The sequence below is a fragment of the Camelus dromedarius genome, chromosome 8 (genome assembly GCF_036321535.1).
Source record: "Camelus dromedarius isolate mCamDro1 chromosome 8, mCamDro1.pat, whole genome shotgun sequence".
NCBI lineage: Eukaryota > Metazoa > Chordata > Mammalia > Artiodactyla > Camelidae > Camelus > Camelus dromedarius.
The window spans coordinates 16,096,911-16,115,987 of NC_087443.1; the positions used below are offsets into that span (position 1 = coordinate 16,096,911).

A 19,077-nucleotide genomic window follows, 5' to 3' on the forward strand; every position below is an offset into this window, starting at 1 on the left:
CTAATCACAGCAGGAATGCAGAGCAATGGAGAGTAGTAAGGTAGGTAACTGAAATTGCTTTCAGAATCACAGAGTAACCTAGAAAAACAGCTGTAAAGATCAAGTGGGCAAAAACTGGACCACTGACAAATCCAAGAATGATAAATATTCAAAAAGTGAATAAAAAGGAGAACATTTTTGTAAAAGTGCAATCTGGAGGTTTGGTTCAAAAATTAGTATTTTAAATCATCTCTAAGGATTAGGACCTCTAAAGTGATATTCTTCAAAAACATTTCAAAGCTGTCAAACTTGGATTAAACAGGAAAATAATAAATTTCGTGATGTTCACTTGTTCAGTACACATTAACTCACCTGGGAAGCTGTGGCTTGGGAATTCTTCCTCCATTATCCATGGTTCCTTTCCTTGCTCCAGCCTGAAGATCACCTCTGGTTTGGTAATACAATACCCTGTTAAAGCAAAATAATTTAGGACTTGGACCAAGTGGCCTGGACTTCAGGGCTCTGAAAAAAGAGGGAGCTTCTGGAGCTGCTCAATTAAAGATGCTGTTGAACATTTCATTGGAGAAGTAAACATAAGTATCTTCATGGTGCCCAAAAGTGACCAATAAACATTGATTCCTGAATTCTTATCTTAAATATCATTATACTCTACTGAGTGTCTATATGCTTAATTAAAAGAAATTTAAATGCCATTTGGAATTACATAATAAACAGACCTTACCCACTGAGACAAGATTACTGTAGTTCTCCAGCATCACATCTCTATACAGGGACCTCTGAGTTGGGTCCAGGTGTTGCCACTCTTCCTGGGTGAAGCCCACAGTCACATCCTTAAATGATACTGATCCCTGGAATTTCTGTTCAATCTGAAATAATCAGAATTAAGGTGACATGTATGGAAACAAATCCTTACCATGATTACTGTCTACAGATTACCAGATTGGTTTGCAGAATGTTTGTTTTGCTTTATACTTTGGAGGAAGATGAGAAATCAGAGTAGAAATATTCTGCCATTGCACTAATTGTTAATTATGAAGTCCTCTCAATGTACCAGGAAGTATTCTAGTTCTTAGAAATACTAAGATTAATAAAAATTGTCTTGTATTCAAGCAGCATATAATCTGGTAAGAAAACATGCAATAATATGTTACAAGCGCTATGGTTAAAGTACTTACACAATAGATTAACGTAAATGAGGAGCAAAATTAGTTCTATTTTGAGCGTCCCTGAGGAATAACAGCTGTTAGATAAAGAGTAATACTCTGTTCTTTGTGAACCAGGGCCATCTTATAAGCAAAGGCAGGGGCCCTCCTAACATCCTCGGGAAATTAGCAAAAGTCAAACAGCACAAGAGGAGTTGAAACTATAGCCTGGAGCTGTGATAAGGAAAAGGACCATGGAGATATTCAAGGAATAGTTTACAGAGTAACTTTAGACCAACAGTCTGCAAACTGTGTGATCACTTTCCACCTTAGAGAATATTTTTGAGCACTAAAGAAGTATATATTTATAAATTACAGAAATAAACTAACAATAAATTTATTATGAATCTTAGTTTTATTCTTAGATTTCAAAAATATAGGAAAACAGCCTAATATTTTATTTCACTACAATACATAATCTAGGTTCTAATCCTTCAATTGAGACACAATAATGAGGATGTGCAGAAAATGAGACAGGAAAGATTTTAGAACTATCATATTGGCATGTCTGTAGAACATATATAAGAGAAGATACTCAATTGTTTTTGGTATCATCAGAGTGCATGCTTCTATTTTAGGAATCACTGTTGCAGAGAAAGAGGAGCCAAAGAAGAGATCTGAGGATATACTGAAATTATGTGACCAGTTTTTTATTTCAGAACCAATTCTCTTCCTTAAAAGAGAAGGGAAAGTTAAAAGACCAAACAACACCACTTACATAAACTCCTCAGGTAGAAACTGGGATGCAAACAGGGCACTGATAAAAGGAAACAGACAGCAACAGAATGTGGTCACCAATTCACTGGCCAAAAGGATGTGTTTTCATAGGGTATATGCATGAATAGCTGTACAGATACCAGAGTTGCAAAGTTAGCCAGGAACATGAGGAGAAAATAGATCTGGCACTGTATTTTAGCAAGATATGTCTTAACTATAATAAATTTGAAGCATAACACTGAGGTCTAGTGTGAAAATAAGGATTTAGTAGACATTAATAGTTCAGCAGTGTTTGAAGTCATTGAAAATGAATCAGAAGGCTTTCAGAACACTGAGAGTGAAAATAACCAAGAATGAAAGCTGAGAAAAAAATCACTTCTTAACTAGCTTACAGAGAAAAATTAAGTCATGAAGATTATCAATGACTTTTCTGAAAGGTGGCAATATAAATATAGGAAAGAATAGTTTTAAAAACTAAGAGATGATGACATGACCAACTCAGAAGATAACAGAAAAGCATGATTAAAAAAAAAATCTCCTGGCCAACTGGAAATAGAAAGGAATTTCCCCAGTGTGATAAAGGATTTTTACAAATACCTCCAGCAAATTTCACACTTAATAGTGAAATATGGAAAGTGTTCAACTTAAAACTAGGATAAAGATAAGGAAGCCTGCTATCTCCAATTTCATTCAACATTTTTTCAAAGTTCTTAGAGTAATATAGCAAAGCAATCATATACACAGAAAATCCAAACAAAAGTATCCAAAATAAAAGTTTTAGAAACTGGATACAAGTTCAATATAACAAGTTTCAGAAAATTAAAATTTTTAAAGGTACAACTAATGATAGAATGAAAAATGAAAATCTCTTACAAAGGAAACTACAAAACATAATGAAGGAAAAATAAGAAGACCCGAATAAATGGAGGGATACAACAAATTCCAGGATAGGCAAGCTCAATATTATAACAGTATCAATTCTCTCCATCCTGACATACAAATTCATAGCAATAACAAACAAAATCCCAGAGAAGCTAAATCTAAAATATGTGAAAATGCAAAGGGTAAGAAAAGACAAAACAATCCTGAAGAAAACAAGTAAGCCAGAAGAAATATCATATATCAAGTCTAATTACTAATGTACCACAATTAAGTGTGATACAAGCATAAGGATTTTCAGATCTATCAACAGAATGGAAGAAAAGTCCCAAAACAGACCCATATGTATATGTCACTCGATTTATGACAAGGGTAACAGAAGGATAATCACTTCAATAAATGATGCTAGTTTAATTATAATAAGCATTTATTATTATCTTCAGTGTAAACAGAAACCTGTTTTAGATGATATATAGATCTAAATTTGCAAAGTAAAATAATAAAAATTTTAGAAAATGCCATAGTGGTCATACCTTTATGACCTCAAGATAGGCAAAGATTTCTTAAACAGCACACAAATTATATTAATAATACTATAATATTAATAACCTATCCTTATCAAAAGACAAAGAGAATAAAAATGCAACACACAGAGTGGGAGAAAACATTTGGAATACATATGTCTGACAAAGAAGTCCCATCCCTAATACAGAAATTTTATAAATTAATCAGAGGGGAAAAGGCAGGCCATCTTGATAACAAAACTGACAGCAAACACTTCAATAGAAACTATGAAGGTGAGAAGGCACTGCATAAAAATTTGAATAGGAAATTTGCATAAATGAGAAAATCAAAATGGAAAGTCATTTTAAAGAGCTAGGAAAAATGCAACCAGAAATTTCCAAATCAGCAAAAATATTCTTCTGAAATGAATATATTTTCCAAATAAAGGTTGAAAAATTATCAACAGTACAGACAAAAAAATACTATAGTTACAAAATGACACCTGATGGAAGCACAAAACTGCAGGAAGGGAGAAAATTGAAAATGGAATTTAGAGTAACAAATAACACATTTTCGAACCTGTGACACACACAAAAGTAAAATATATCAAAACAACAGCAAAAGGGTAATTAAATAGTTTTAAGATTCTTGTATTATCTGTAAAGTGGTAAAGCACTAATTTAAAACAGACAAACTTAAGAATTCTATAGAGGAAAAACTCAATTCTTCTATTTTACTCTACTCACACTGTATTCTGGTCACAAATTTGTGGGAGTTCTTCCCACACCAAGCAATTAACTCAATTCTGACACTATAGCGTCAGATCCCAGGCTTAAGTCCCATAACACCACTCCCACTCTGATCAGACACCAATTGCAAGTCCAGATTGTCACCTGTGGATCTGACTGTTGGACAGAAATCAGGCTTCCCACACCCTCCTCCTCTTTGGGGTCAATAATTTGATACAGAGGCTCCTAGAATTTAGGGAACTACTTACTAGATTAATGGTTTATTATAAAAGAATAGAACTCAGGAACATGACATACAGGGCAAGGATGGGGAAAGGGGTACAGAACTTTCACGCCCTCTCTGAGCTCACTACCCTCCCAGTACCTCTAATGTGTCAACAACCTGGAGGCTTTCTGGATCCTGTAAGTCCAGGGATTATAAAGGTTTCATTATGCAGGCATGACTGATTAAATCCCTAGGCCATAGGTGAGGAATTCAGCCTCCAGCCCCTCACCCCTCCTTGGAGGTTGGGAGGTGGGGCTAAGTCACATGGTTGGTTCTCCTGATACCAGGTGCCTCACTCTTAGGGGCAGTCCCAACGTCACCTCATTAGCATAAACTCAGGTGTGGTCTAAAGGGGCTTGTCATAAATAACAAAAAGACAACAATTCCATCTTGATTGCTCTGGAGGTACTTCAGGAACTGGGAATAAAAGCTAAATATTACAACAGATGCCCCTATAGCACTTATCACTTAGGATATTATTAGAGTTTTAGGAGTTAAGTGCCAGGAACCCTGGAGGAAAACCAAAATATACATTATATATATAAACAACATCACAAATGCAAATTGTAGTATCTAGAGTAAAAACTAAACAAATATACAACTGTACAACTAAAAAGCTTCTAGATCCAAAAAGAAAAAAATGCTTATCAAAAGGAGAGCAGATAAGTAAATTATAGTAATTTCATGTAGTGGAATACTATGCAGCAACACATGGAATAAACTACTGGTAAATCTAACATATATATTGAATGGAAAAAGCCTCATATAAAGGTGTACACACTAATTCTACACATAGAGTTTCAATAACAGGCAAGATTAATGAAAAATGATAGAAAAGTGTCACATAGGGGAAGGGAGGTTGCTGTTAAAGACTGGAAAACTCATAAAGGAACCATAAAGGGGTGGTGGACATACTAAATATCTTGACCTAGTTGGTATCTACCAGGATGTACGTATGCGTTAAAAATTTTAAAAGGGAGCAAAATACCTACAATGAATGTACCTTACATACTTCACTGTATTATGATATAGCAAAAAAACCCACAAAATTTAAAAGCCAGAATCCAAAAAAAGGAGGAAAATGGCACAAGTGAACTAGTGAATGAATTTATAAAAGTAGCAAGAACTAGCTGCCGGTAAACTGACAGCCTGCAGCTGTAGAGGTTTGCAATAATTAATAGCTTCTGAAAGGAAAGGTTTGAAATTGTGACATTTTCTCAAGTTGCTAATAAAGAACATGTAAATAAAATCTTTATATCTGTTGCTACAGCTACATATTGTGAGTACCAAGGCTGAGGTTCCTTAACTACGAAAGAGGGACAGTACACTGATGAGAAGTAAGATAAGTTTATGAAGAGGTAAGGCGGAGAAAGATGATGAAATAAGCAACAGAATGCAAAAATCTTTTTGTGCCATTTTCAAAAGTAGTAGGCCCCTAATGACCAATGGAGAAAACTTCCAGTAGCCTATCTAGCAAGGAGTTCTCACATTTCAAGTACCAACTTGGCAGATTCTACTTCATTCAGAACAGGCAACTTCCAGTAGACTCAGACTCAAGAGATCTCTAATTTGCCAACCATCAAATCTCATATTCTTCAAATGAACTGTTCTGTATACATCCTGGATATATATAAACTCGAATTAGATTGTTTATTAACAATGCCTGCAACATAAAGCTGTTGTAGGGCTGCATTAGCTAATTTGGAAAATTTAGTTAACGTAGTATCCAGGCTCATAGTTAAGAACTCACCATTCAAAAAAGATACACACAATACAAGTAATTTCTGATAAAGTAGCTCTGATTTTTAATGAAACTGTTAAAAAAAAGATTAAAAATATTCTTCATTAAGAAAACAAAACACTGCAGATGACTTTCACAAAATACAGGATAGTGAAAAATGACTGAAGTAAATGTGAAGTTAGGGTAGAGTTACAGTAATAATAAAAATCCTTTTATATTTTGATAGAAAATTATAAGCTTGAACCTGCACTTAAAATTAAATGATAATTAATTAGTATCAGAATAAAAACAGTGAGCTACTAGAAGGAATAAATTTTAAAAGCATTCATCAAAAGTCATTTGGTAAATTGTATCAGTGACAAAATATTGCTTCAACTCTCAATTAGGCCCCTTCCCACTAGTCTATCCTTACAGGAGGATTATAATTCCTGCCGTCTGTCATTAAGTTGGGCCATATGACTTGCTTTGGTCAATGAAATGTGGTACAAGTGAAATGTGTCACTTCCAGTAGAAGTTCTCAGAGACACATCCTTCATCCTCGACCCCAGCATGAAGAGTACATGTAACAGAGCCACAGCTTACTCATAAGTTCATGGACATGAGAAAAAAGTAAATTTAGGGATTCTATGTTAAGACAGAACATTGCATAGTAAGCTGACTAACTCGGTGTCAAAAAAAAAAAAACTAAACTAAACAAAATAAACCAATAAAACACTAATGAACAATCAAGAAGAAAAAGTACTGCAAATAAACATACTGTGGGATGGAGGGATTAAAATCAAACAATAAATGAAAACAGGTTAAATCACCCAATGTAAAAGTTATCTTAAGCTTAAAAATACCACTTTTGCTTCTTTTTTGATGAGAAAAAAATCCTAAGAAAAACAAAACAGGATTTTGTTTATATCTCTATTGTAAGACTTGTAATAATATCTAAATTAAGTGTTTGTTTCAATTTATACAATTTTAAAAGTTTCTCCTTATAAGGAGCTATATATATATCTCATTCTTCTTAGAGTCCTCAGCTTCTGGTACACAACAGGACACATAATAAATATTAATAAATGGTTACTGAATAAATGAATAAAGGACCAATTAAGTTATGTTACAGTGAATGCTAGCTGCAATGAAAGGGAGACTTATCTGTGATAAAAATAGTTGTGGTCAAGTGGAACAGAGAGCTAGACATAAACCCACACTTACATGGTTGTCAATAGATTTTTGAAAGGGTGCCAGTAACACACAAAGGGAAAAGGACAGTGTCTTCAGTAACCGGTGCTGGGAAAACTGAATATCTACATACAAAAGGCTAAAACTGGACCCTGATCTTGCACCACTCACAATAATTAACTTGAAATGGATCAAAGACTTAAACATAAGACCTGACATCATAAAAACCCTAGAAGAAAACATAGGGAAGAAGCTCCTTGACACGGTTCTTGGCAATGATTTCTTGGATAAGACATCAAGAGCACAGGCTGCAAAAGCTAAAATAAACAAGCAGGACTGCATCAAACTTAAGAGCTTTGGCACAGTAAAGGAAACAATCAATAAATTGAAAAGGCAACCTAGAGAAAGTAAGAAAATATTCACAAAACATGTTCCTGACAATGGTTAGTATCCAAAATAAATAAAGAACTCATACCACTTAAAAGCAAAAATGCAAGTAATCCGATTTAAGAAGGGGGGCAAAGGACCCCAATAAACATTTTCCCAAAGAAATGCAAATGGCCAACAGGTAAATGAGAAGGTGCTCAACATCACTAGTTATCAAATGCAAATCAAAGATACCACCTCACGCCTGTGAAAACAGCTATTATCAAAAAGGCAAGAGATAACAAATGCCGGCAAGGATGTAGAGAAAAGGGAAGACTTGTGCACTGTTGGTAGGAATGTAAACTGGTGCAGCCACTATGGAAAACACTATGGAGGCTCCTCAAAAAATTTAAAATAGAACTACTATACAATCCAGCAATTCCACTTCCGGGTATACATCCAAAAGAAGCAAAATCACTAACCCAAAAAGAAATCTGCACCCTCACATTCACTGCAGCATTATTTACAATAGCCAAGACATGGAAATAGCCTAAGAGGTCCAACAACAGATGAATGACTAAGGAAAATGTAATGGATACACACAATGGAATACTATTCAGCCATAAAAAAGGAAATCCTGCCTTTGGCAACAATGTGGATGGATCTTGAGAGCATTATACTAAGTGAAGAAAGTCAGACAATGAAAGACAAATAGTATAAGGTATCACTTATATGTGGAATCTAAAAATAACAACAATAAAATCAATAAAAGCCAATTTCAATCATACAGAATGAAATGGGGGTTGCTAGGTGTTGCCAAGGGCTGGGGAAGCAGGCAAGTGGAATGATGTTAAGTCAAAAGACATAAATTTTCAGTTATAAGAATAACTTTGGAGGATCTAATGTACAGTATGCTGACTATAATTATACAGCACTGTAAATTTGAAAGTTGCTGAGAACAGGTCTTAAGCATTCTCACCATCCAAAAAAAAAAAAACAAACAACAAACAGTTAACCATGTGAGGTGATGTATGTGTCAATCACCTTGATCTTGGTAATCATTCTACAATGTATGTGTGTCATATTATCACATTGCACACTTAAAATACGTACAATTATATTTGTTGATTATCTTCAATAAAGTTAAAAAAATTGAGGTCAATCAATTTCTTTAAGTTTGAAACAGTGTAAAATATAAGAAAATTAAATGAAACATGGAGAAGAAATCTGATCCCCATGTGTAAAACAAGTAATTGTATTCTGACTCCTTGTTTTAGCTTAATGATATCTTTGAGATTTCCTCAGATAATGTAATTTGTCATTATCACCTCTTTCTTTGTGATATTTTTCATTTTGATTGAAGTATAACATACAGACAAAAACAATGCACAAGTGTACTTAAGTGTACAGATGGCTCAGTGAATTTTTACACAGTGAGCACACCCAGATAACTAGCATCCAGGTCAAAAAACAAATCTTAAATCCAGAAGTTCCCTCATGCTCCATCTCATACCTACACCCTAGGCTATTCTCACATGATAATCACTATAACAAACCATTATACATACTTAGATGTCTAAAATGAAAAGTTAGAAAACACCAAATGGAGATACTGGCAAGAATATAAAGCAACAGGAACCTTCCTATCTTACCAGTGGGAATATAAGTAAATATAAACACTTTGGAAAAACATTTGAGAATTCCTACTAAAGCTATTTGTAGTAGTTCCCCTCCTAATTATATACCCAACAATAACTGAAAAAAATAAATAGGCATGTCATCATTCCCATTCCCCTCTATTTGTACATGTAGAAAATCCAAATAATGTACAGATGTATTATTTGATGTAATAAATAACTATAGAAAAATTGTTAGACACAAGGTCAATATATAAAAAATAACATCAGCAACAAGTAATAAAAAATGCAATTATGGATATGTGTATATTAACAAAAACAATAAAATACATGGAAGTAAATCAATACTAAATATTAAATGAGTAACTACATACAAGCACATCAATAGATATGCAAGAACTCGACACAAAAAATCTTTTAAAATTAGTAAGTATATAAATGTAGGAAACAAACCACACTTGTGGATTAGAAGATTCAGTATTAAAAAATAAGCAATTTTCCCCAATTTTTAAATAATTGTTCAGTGCCTTTTAATACACAGTAATTAAGTACACAATATAAAGTGATATCTTGACATTATAGTTTCAGATGAAGACAATCTCCCAATTTATTCTACTTTTCTAGTTAAAATTTATGATGTAGAACAAATTTGAATTTTGCAGTTTGGAGATTACATGTTTTCTTCTGAATCCGTCTCTTCTGTCTCGTGCGTGTACCCTTTCCCCACGTGTTTCAAAGTGTTCTGATGTTTAGTCTAATTTTCCCTCAAGGTGTTTTGTATGTGTCATAACTTTATTTTTATGTTGGTTCAAGAGAAACTTTCATCTTTAAAAACTGGTAAAGAAAAGTGCAGAAATACAATATAACCTTTAAAGAATGATTTGCATCTTTCCTCTGCCACCCCCCACCTAGTATTAAATCTTATCTTCTTGGTCAGTACATTAGTCCTTATACCTTTCCATGTAGAAGCCATAGACTCAATTTAAAATTATTTATTTATTGCTTATATGATTTTTGTTTGCATTATTCCACTGCTATATTTTTTCTGTTAAAATACTTAGGTGTCTTGGGTTGGAGTTGAACACCTATTTTTTTCCTATTAAAGTTAATGGAAATACATGTTTTTTCCATTTATCAGCTTTTCCCTTAGAGGCGGAATTTTCTGGAATGGATTAAAGTCACCAGGTGGGAGATAAATATACTTTCATCATCTCCCCAAGAGCTTTTAGACAGTTTCTGTCATTTTTCCAGTTCCCATCACCTATTGCTCTTCAAATTTGCCACCCCCATAATCAGCCCCTTACCTGTCTTGATATATTACAGATGTTCAACATTTATTATGTTAGGATTGAGTCTGCTTGAAAGTAACAGATAACTCAACAAACTGCTGTCTAAATAAGATTTTCCCGCCTGTCTAAAACAAGAAGGCACTCCAAGATTTGTGCAGCAGCTTGAATATGTCCTAATGAAGAAGATTTCATTTCTTTCTTTTTTTTTAAATTTATTTAGTATTTTTAGGGGGAAGGTAATTAGGTTTACTTATTTTCATAAAAATTAATTTAAAAAGATACACACACCTTGCTATTAACAGGAACATTATTTATAATTGCCAAGATATGGAAGCATCCTAAGTGCACATCAGTAGTTGAACAGATAATGAGGACACAGCATACATATATGTAATGGAATACAACTCACCCATAAGAAAGAAGGATACTTTGCCATTTGCAGCCTTTCCTTCACTATTATTTTCACTTCAAAACCCAGAATTTTATAACCGGCATAAACATTTCCATTACATCAAAAACAACAAAATACCTACAAATAAACTTAACCAAGGAGGTTACCTATACTCCGAAAGCCAAAATGACACCAAAAAATGGAAAGATTTCTTGTGCTCTTGGATTGGAAGAATCAACACTATCAAAATGGCCACACTACCCAAAGCAATCCACAGATCCAACACAACCCCCGTCAAAATACTCACGACATTCCTCACAGAACTAGAACAAACAATTCCAAAATTTATAAGGAACCACAAAAGACCCCGAACAGCCAAAGCAATCTTTTGTAGGTCGTTTTTTTTTTTTTTTCTCTTTCTTCTTTTTGTTCTCTTTTCTTAGTTTGATGACTAGAGAAGGTCCTTTAACATTTGTTGTAAAGCTGGTTTGGTGGTGCTGAGATCTTTTAGCTTTTGTTTATCTGTGAAGTTTTTGATTTCTCCATCAAGTCTGAATGAGAGCCTTGCTGGATAGAGTATTCTTGGTTGTAAGTTTCCCCCTTGCATCACTTTAAATATATCGTGCCACCCCCTTCTGGCCTGTATAGAGTTTCTGCTGAAAAATCAGCTGATAAACTTATGGGAGTTCCCTTGTATGTTATTTGTTGCTTTTCTCTTGCTAATTTTAATATTTTCTCCTTATCCTTAATTGTTGTCAATTTGATGACTATTTGCCTTGGTGTGGTCCTCTTTGGGTTGATCCTGTGTGGTACTCTCTGTGCTTCCTGGACTTGGGTGACTGTTTCCTTTCCCAAGTTGGGGAAGTTTTCAGTGATTATCTCTCCAAAAATTTTCTCAGGTCCTTTCTATCTCTCTTCTCTTTCTGGGACCCCTGTAATGCAAATATTAGAGTGCTTCATGTTGTCCCAGAGTTCTCTTAAACCATCCTCATTCCTTTTTATTCTTTTTTCTGTTTACTGTTCTGAAGTAGTGATTTCCACTAATCTGTCTTATAGCTCACTGATCCGTTCTGCCTCATTTAGTCTACTATTGATTCCTTCTAGTGTGTTATTCATTTCAGTGATTTTGTTCTTCAACGCTGTTTGGGTAGTCTTTATATTTTCCAACTCTTTGCTAAAAACTTCGCTCTGTGCATCTATACTCCTCTTGAGTTCTCTGAACATCTTCACCATCATTACTTTAAACTCTTTCTCAGATAAATTGCTTATCTCCTCTTCACTTATTTCTTCTGGGATTTTAGCTTGTGCTTTGGCCTGGGAGATATTCCTTTGCTGCCTCATATCATCTACCTTTCTATATGTTTGTGGATTCCTTCCACAGGCTTTGGGATTATTGTTTTCTTGTTTCTAGTATCTGCCCCTGGTGGATAAGACTGAACTAGAGGCTTATGCAGGTTTCCTGGCAGGAGGGGCCAGTGCCTGCCCACTGCTGGGTGAGGCTTGGTCCTGGACCTCTGGTGGGTACAGCTGTGTCTAGAGGCCTTTGTGGCTTAGGAATTCTGCTGATGTGTTCCTACCCTGTATGTTGTTTGGCCTGAGGCTTCCCTACAGGCTGTTGAGTGGGGCTACGTCTTGGTGCTAATGATCCCATCAAGATGTCAGCCTCGAGGAAATCTCATGTAGATGAACACTCCCAGAATGTCCTCCACAAGCTTTTATGTCCCTTGGGCGAGCCACAGCCATCCCACACATTCCCAGAAGACCCTCCAAATTTAGCAGGCAGGCCTGGCCCAGGTTCTTATGAAATCACTGCCTCTTCCCTTGGACCTGGTGCACACAAGTTTCCATGTAAGCTTCCCAAATGAATGGAGTCTCCTTTTCCACCAGTCCCGTGGGGCTCCCAAGCCCCACTGGCCTTCAAAACCAGATGTCCTGGGGTCTCTTTCTCTTCCCAATGCTGGAACCTGAGTTGGGAAGCCTGATGTAGGGCTTAGAGCTGTCACTCCTGTGGGAGGGCCTCTGCAACTTAGCAAATCTTCAGTTTGTGGGTCGCCCACCTGGAGGGTATGGGGCCCCATTATATCACAAGCACGCCCCTCCTACCATCTTGTTGTGGTTCCTTCTTTATGTTTCCAGTCACAGAAGATCTTTTTTTGCTAGGTTCCAGTCTTTTTTTTCGATGGTTGTTTAGCATTCAGTTGTGGATTTGTTGTAGTCATGAGGAGAGGTGAGCTTGTGGTCCTACCACTCCGCCATCTTGACCCAATTTTTCCCAAATTTATTTATAGATTCGATTCAACTCCAAAGAAAGTCCCAGCAGGTTATTTTGTGAATCCTAACAATATATATATGCAAATGAGAAGTGTCAATAAGAGCCAGGATCCTGCTGAAGAAGAAGAAATGTAGAAGGATGTACAGTACTAAACGTAAAGACCTTTCATCAAATGTGGTACTGGCATAAGGTGAGACAAAGCAAAGGAACAGACTAGAGTCCAAAAAAAACCAAGACACAGATGTATACAGTATGATGACATACATCACACAGAAAACAGTGGGTTAGATCATTTTTCAAAAATGATTCTAGATAAATTATATGGGAAAAAAGTAACCTGATGTCTACCACATACAAAAATGAACATCAGTTCCATTAAAGTAGGCACACATGTGAAAGCCAAAATAATAAATATTTTTAAAATTACAAAGGAGATTTTATGAACTTGGAGTAGGAAAATCAATTTTAAACAGGACACAAATAACACAAACACTAACAAACTTAATAAATTAACCTAGGAATTGGCCAACTTTTTTATGTAAAGAGTCAGAGAGTAAATATCTTAGGCTTTGAGGGCCCAGTGGTCTCTGTCACTTCACTAATCAATTCTACCACTAAAGCCACAGATTATATGTAAACGAATCAGCAGGGAGGTAATAGGGATGGTGAGAGGGGCACAAGGGAAACTTCAGGAGGGCTAGTAATGTTCATTTTGACCTATGTGTTAGTTACATAGGCACTGGATTTGCAATAATTAATTGAGTTCTATACTTAAGATTTGTGGACTTTTCTATAAATCTACTACTCATTAGAAATGATTTATAAAAAGTTAAAATACATTTAAATTTGTTGATCCAAGAAGACATCAGAATGGAAACAGAAGCCTGCATAGAAAAAAAAAAAAAGCACTACATGTTGATACTTGGATTCTGCAGCCAAAGTGGTACACAGAGGGAAATTATATCCTTAAATGCATATACGTCAAAGCTTTAAAATAAACTCAATTTCAACAAAAAAGTTGGAAAAAAAAAAAACCAGCCTATAAACAAAAATATTTGAAGGAAGGAGTAAAGGTAAAAGTAGATGTTAATGAAAATTATAGGGCATATCAATGAAACCAAAAGCTGGTTCCTTGAAAGACTGATAAATACACATCTGCGATAAAAATCAGTCCAAAGAAGGGCACAAATGAAAAACGGTTAGAAATAAAAAGCAACAGATAAAACATTTTTAAATGATAATACTATGGATAAGTTTATGGAAAAAAATACTGACAAAAGAATTATGCAGGATCATCCATGTTGCTGCAAATGGCATTATGTTGTTGGTTTTTATGGCTCCTGGAGAATGTCTTTCTAAGTGAAGTAAGCCAGAAAGAGAAAGAAAAATACCATATGAGATCGCTCATATGTGGAATCTAAAAAACAAAAACAAAAACAAACAAACAAACAAACAAAAACAAAGGATAAATACAGGACAGAAATAGACTCATAGACAGAGAATACAGACTTGTGGTTGCCAGGGGGGTGGAGGGTGGGAAGGGATAGAATGGGATTTCAAAATTGTAGAATAGATAAACAAGATTACACTGTATAGCACAGGGAAATATACACAAAATGTTATGATAACTCACAGAGAAAAAAATGTGACAATGAGTGTGTATATGTCCATGAATGACTGAAAAATTGTGCTGAACACTGGAATTTGACACAACATTGTAAAATGATTATAAATCAATAAAAAATGTTAAAAAAAAGTTTGAAAGCACTAAAAAAAAAAAAGAATTATGCAAATCATTAAAAGACTAACAAGTGGGGCTTGTTTCAGAACACAAAAATTTGTTATTAAGAAATGTGGAAATATCTCCCAAAGAATGTTAAGAAGGCATTTGGCAAAATTAAACTCATTTTTAATGCAATAAGACTCAATGGATACTTGGTGAACATGACAAAATCTACCCAGTCCAAGCCAGCAGCATGCATAAAATGGAGCATGGCGGGCTTTCCTTACTCCCACCTATTCTGTTAGTCCTTTGTCAGGAAGTGTTACCCTTTTATCGTGCTCCTTATTTTTTTTACAGATGGACAAAATAAAATTAGATCCTTTGATCACATTATAGACTGTTTTAATTCCAGATGGATTAAGGTACTAAAAAAAATTTTTTTTAAGTTTGGTATTTTGAGACAAAATACAAAAAAATTCATTAGGTCCCTGGGGTAAGGAAAACAAGAATGAAAAATAGAAGGCACAAAAGGGTTGTATCACAATATAATGTTTCAGGAAATATACCATTAAAAGACAGATGTATAATGAGAAAAGATAATTAGTAACAACTTATAAAAAAAAAAGATTCCCATTTAAAATACATAAGGAATGCCTGCAAAACTCAGAAGAAAACCACCTCAAAAGGCGTAAATTTATGAAAGTTGCAAAATCTCAATAATGAGTCACAAGATTAAAGTTCTTCATCCATTACTCTAGAAATAATTTTTGTATCCGGAGAGAAGGGATGAAAAGTAGTCTTCTAATGAACAACAATGGACCTAGAAATATCAGAACTCCTCATATCCTATAACTCAAAAATATTATTCATAGAACTCCAGAGCAGTGATTCTTAAATTTAGTGGGTATCAGCACACACAGATTGTTGAGCCTCACCCCTGAATTCCTCTTTCAGTAGTAGGTTTGAGATAGGGCATGAGAATCTGCATTTCAAACAAGTTTCCACGTGATGCTACTGCTTCTGGTCAAAGAACCTCACTTGGAAAAGCACTGCTCTAGGGTCTGAAGATACACTTGTACTTGTACAGACAGAATGACAAGGATATTCACAGCAGCACTGTTTATGCTACTGAAAAATGGAAATTACCTAAGTGTCTACCAATAAAATATATATTTAGGATGGGAATACACAGCATTAAAAGGAATAAACTACATATGGATAATCTCAAATAACTGATGCATTGGGGGGAAATGTGTATCATATATACATCAGAATTTACATATTTTTTAAAAAACATTCAAAACAATGAACAATATTGTTCATCTATCTACATTTTTTTTTTTAGTGTACATACAGGGATAAAATGATAAGACTAGGAGAACTTGGAACTAAACTAGGAACTAAACTCTGGGGACCAATAAGGAAAACACTGAGAAAAAGCCATCAGAAGTAGACAAAGGAGGCTTTACAGGAGAGAGTAATCAGTACAATAATGTAACAGCTGTTCAAGGAAGGCAACAATTAAGTCATTGGTGACCTCTACCTGGATAGATTCTGAAGAGTAGAGGGGAAGAACCAAAACAGAATGCTATAGGATGAAATATGACTGAGAAGCTAAGAAACATTTACCAGAGAATTTAACTTTGAACTACTTGCTACAGGATTAGTAAGCACAGTTTGGCTAAGATAAAATAGTTTTGTAATAGGCATGCCAGCCATTTACCCCTCTAAACATACTAGGTTTTATACCAGAATTAAATAAGACCATCATAAAATTGCCTATTTGAACCATCTCCTAGGCCCTTTTACTCACAGTTAAGGAATGGTTTGAGGGATTCATTTCAGGGCTGTCTCTGAAAAATCACTCCCTATGTTTCCCTATGTTAACACCAAAAAGGATATCTTCCAGTAAGTCCTTCTGTCTTGAAAGGAATCTGTATCCAAAATATAGTGTCTCCCTTTCCATCATGGTTATCAAAAACATCAGAAACATATTTACAGGTCTACTTAGAAACCCTATATTATGTAATGATATGTGCAGGTCAACTTACAAACTCTACATAATGATCAGTATATATCTATAAGCCAATTCAACCTTGCTATTGATCTGTTACTTTATATTTTCTATGAAGTTCAATTTTTATCTTTTACTAATTTCCCATCTTAACATCTGGACTCTTACAGATCTCACAAAGTCCATTGTTAAATAAAGGAATGAATGAACAGACTTACCTGGGATTTATTCATTTTCTTTTGTTCTTGGAAAAATGTAGACAACACTGAAGATATGCTGGGTTAGAAGACAAGGAGTGGGGTCATGAAAGATCTGGCCTGCCTGGAAGCTCCTGAATTCTCCTTCCCTATAAAACTAAACACACCAGTAGATAAGGAAAAATATAAAAGTCTGTTTGACCTTCAGAAGAGACAGGGAGATATCTGGTGAAAGACCACCTATATAATATGACTAATATAACCATGTAGCTCTTGGGCATAAAATTTTTCAGAGTCAAATATTTGCTTCCAAAGAATTTTTTTTAAACAGTTTAAAATCTCCCTTGGTGTTCACAAAAAACTTTTAAGTGATAAAGTTGGTTAAAACAAGTAACTATATAATGAAGGAACATTAACACTTCACCAAACCTATTCTAAAAAATACTCAGGACTAAACTGTTTATCAATATCCCTACTACTGTTACTAAACCTTTGATTAGTGACTCCACAGAAAATTATAAAAAGCACTGCTTTCAAGAAAGATCCATGTTTTATCTTTGTTGTCGTTTCTCAAAAGAACTTTTATAAGAAACTTGCTTCTAGTTGCATGAAAAAGTAAACTCTGGCTTGGAACCAGATGTGACTTTCAGTCTTCGACACTAACAAACTGATCATGAACAAGGCACAAATCTTCAGAAACAAAAATAAAGAAAAAAAATTCTATCGAATGAGTCAAAAACAGGTAATTCTTGATCTTTCCTGATTGCTAGGGCAAGTAGGACAGAGTAACAACATATATCAAGATGAAGTGATGGACAAGGGTGGAGAGCAGTTCGGAATCCAACAACGATAAATGGAGAATCAAAGGAATGAAGTCTGTCCACCGGGCTGAGATAACTGAATCAACCCCGGCTGGAGCCTCTTCTTCCCAGACCACCCGCCCCACAACCACCCATCACTCCCGCGCACAGGTCCTCCCCCCTGCACCGCCCCCTCGCCACTGTCTCAGTCCACCCGTCACGCATGCGCATTATACCCTCCTCCTGCGGCCTCAAAGGGGACCTCACAGACCAGACAGCGGCGCCGGCTCAGCTGAGGGGCCAGTCTCGTGGGGACTTCGGCCCCTTTCCCTGACGGAGACGCCCCCTCTCCGCGTCCCGGGAGCCCGCAGAGCTCCTCCCCACCACGGGGTACCGACCTTCTCCCTTCCGCCCCACCCCCCCCCCGAGCAGCGCGGGCCCCCATCGGCCCTCCTTCAACCCTCCCAGGATCACCTGCCGCTCCCTCGTGGTGTGACACTGGCCCCAGAAGAGCTCATTGACTCGGCAGCCCCGGAACCGCTTCCCACTCAGGGCCTGAGGGAAACACAAGTAAAAGGCGGAAGTACACAGAGACAGAAGGCGGCACTAGGCATGCGCAGATGACCCACGCGCAGGGCCAGACTGTCAGTGCTGAACGTCAGAATTATGTTTCCCTTGCGTCTCCGCGACTAGCGGTTCGGGATTGGCTGAGAGTGCAGCCTTACTGCATGTGGGAAGTTTGGGGCGCCTGGGATAGTTCCCTAAACAGCGAGAGCCTTTCGGGGGCTCCCCAAAGGTGTTGGATTACAGCTGAGTTCTCTGTGCAGCCAGTGTGCAAATTTAAGACACAGAGCTGTCTAGGAGAGGGAACCTGCATGTCAATTTCACTTTTTTAATTACTGGGAAATAGATCCCATTAATACAATAAGAGAATAATACCTGACAATATTAACGATTCTCTCAGGAATAAAAAGCGGTGGGGGGCGGGGGGAAGGACAAGAAAGCTAGTTCATTAAAATCATGAAAGCAATAAATGAAAATTGTAGATAAATCATTAATTAGACAATTGAAAAAATAACATCTTCATTTATATAAACATTTTCATTTGTTACATTAAAATTACTTGAATAAAGGGAGATATGCCCTTTCATGGATAGAAAG

At 35.9% G+C, this 19,077-nt stretch overlaps 1 protein-coding gene across 1 annotated transcript in view; it reads right to left on the reverse strand.

The window, feature by feature from the left end:
- The window catches only part of ZNF33B (zinc finger protein 33B), a 40,428-nt gene extending 21,905 nt beyond the window's left edge, over positions 1-18,523 (reverse strand). The window contains exons 1-4 of the mRNA XM_064487913.1: positions 18,391-18,523; positions 17,138-17,273; positions 722-866; positions 352-447 (exon numbers count right to left, since the gene is read on the reverse strand). Of these exons, the coding sequence (XP_064343983.1) occupies positions 352-447; positions 722-866; positions 17,138-17,152 (256 nt within the window). The 5' untranslated portion in view covers positions 17,153-17,273; positions 18,391-18,523. The remainder of the gene's footprint in view (positions 1-351; positions 448-721; positions 867-17,137; positions 17,274-18,390) is intronic.
- Positions 18,524-19,077: the final 554 nt, after the last annotated feature.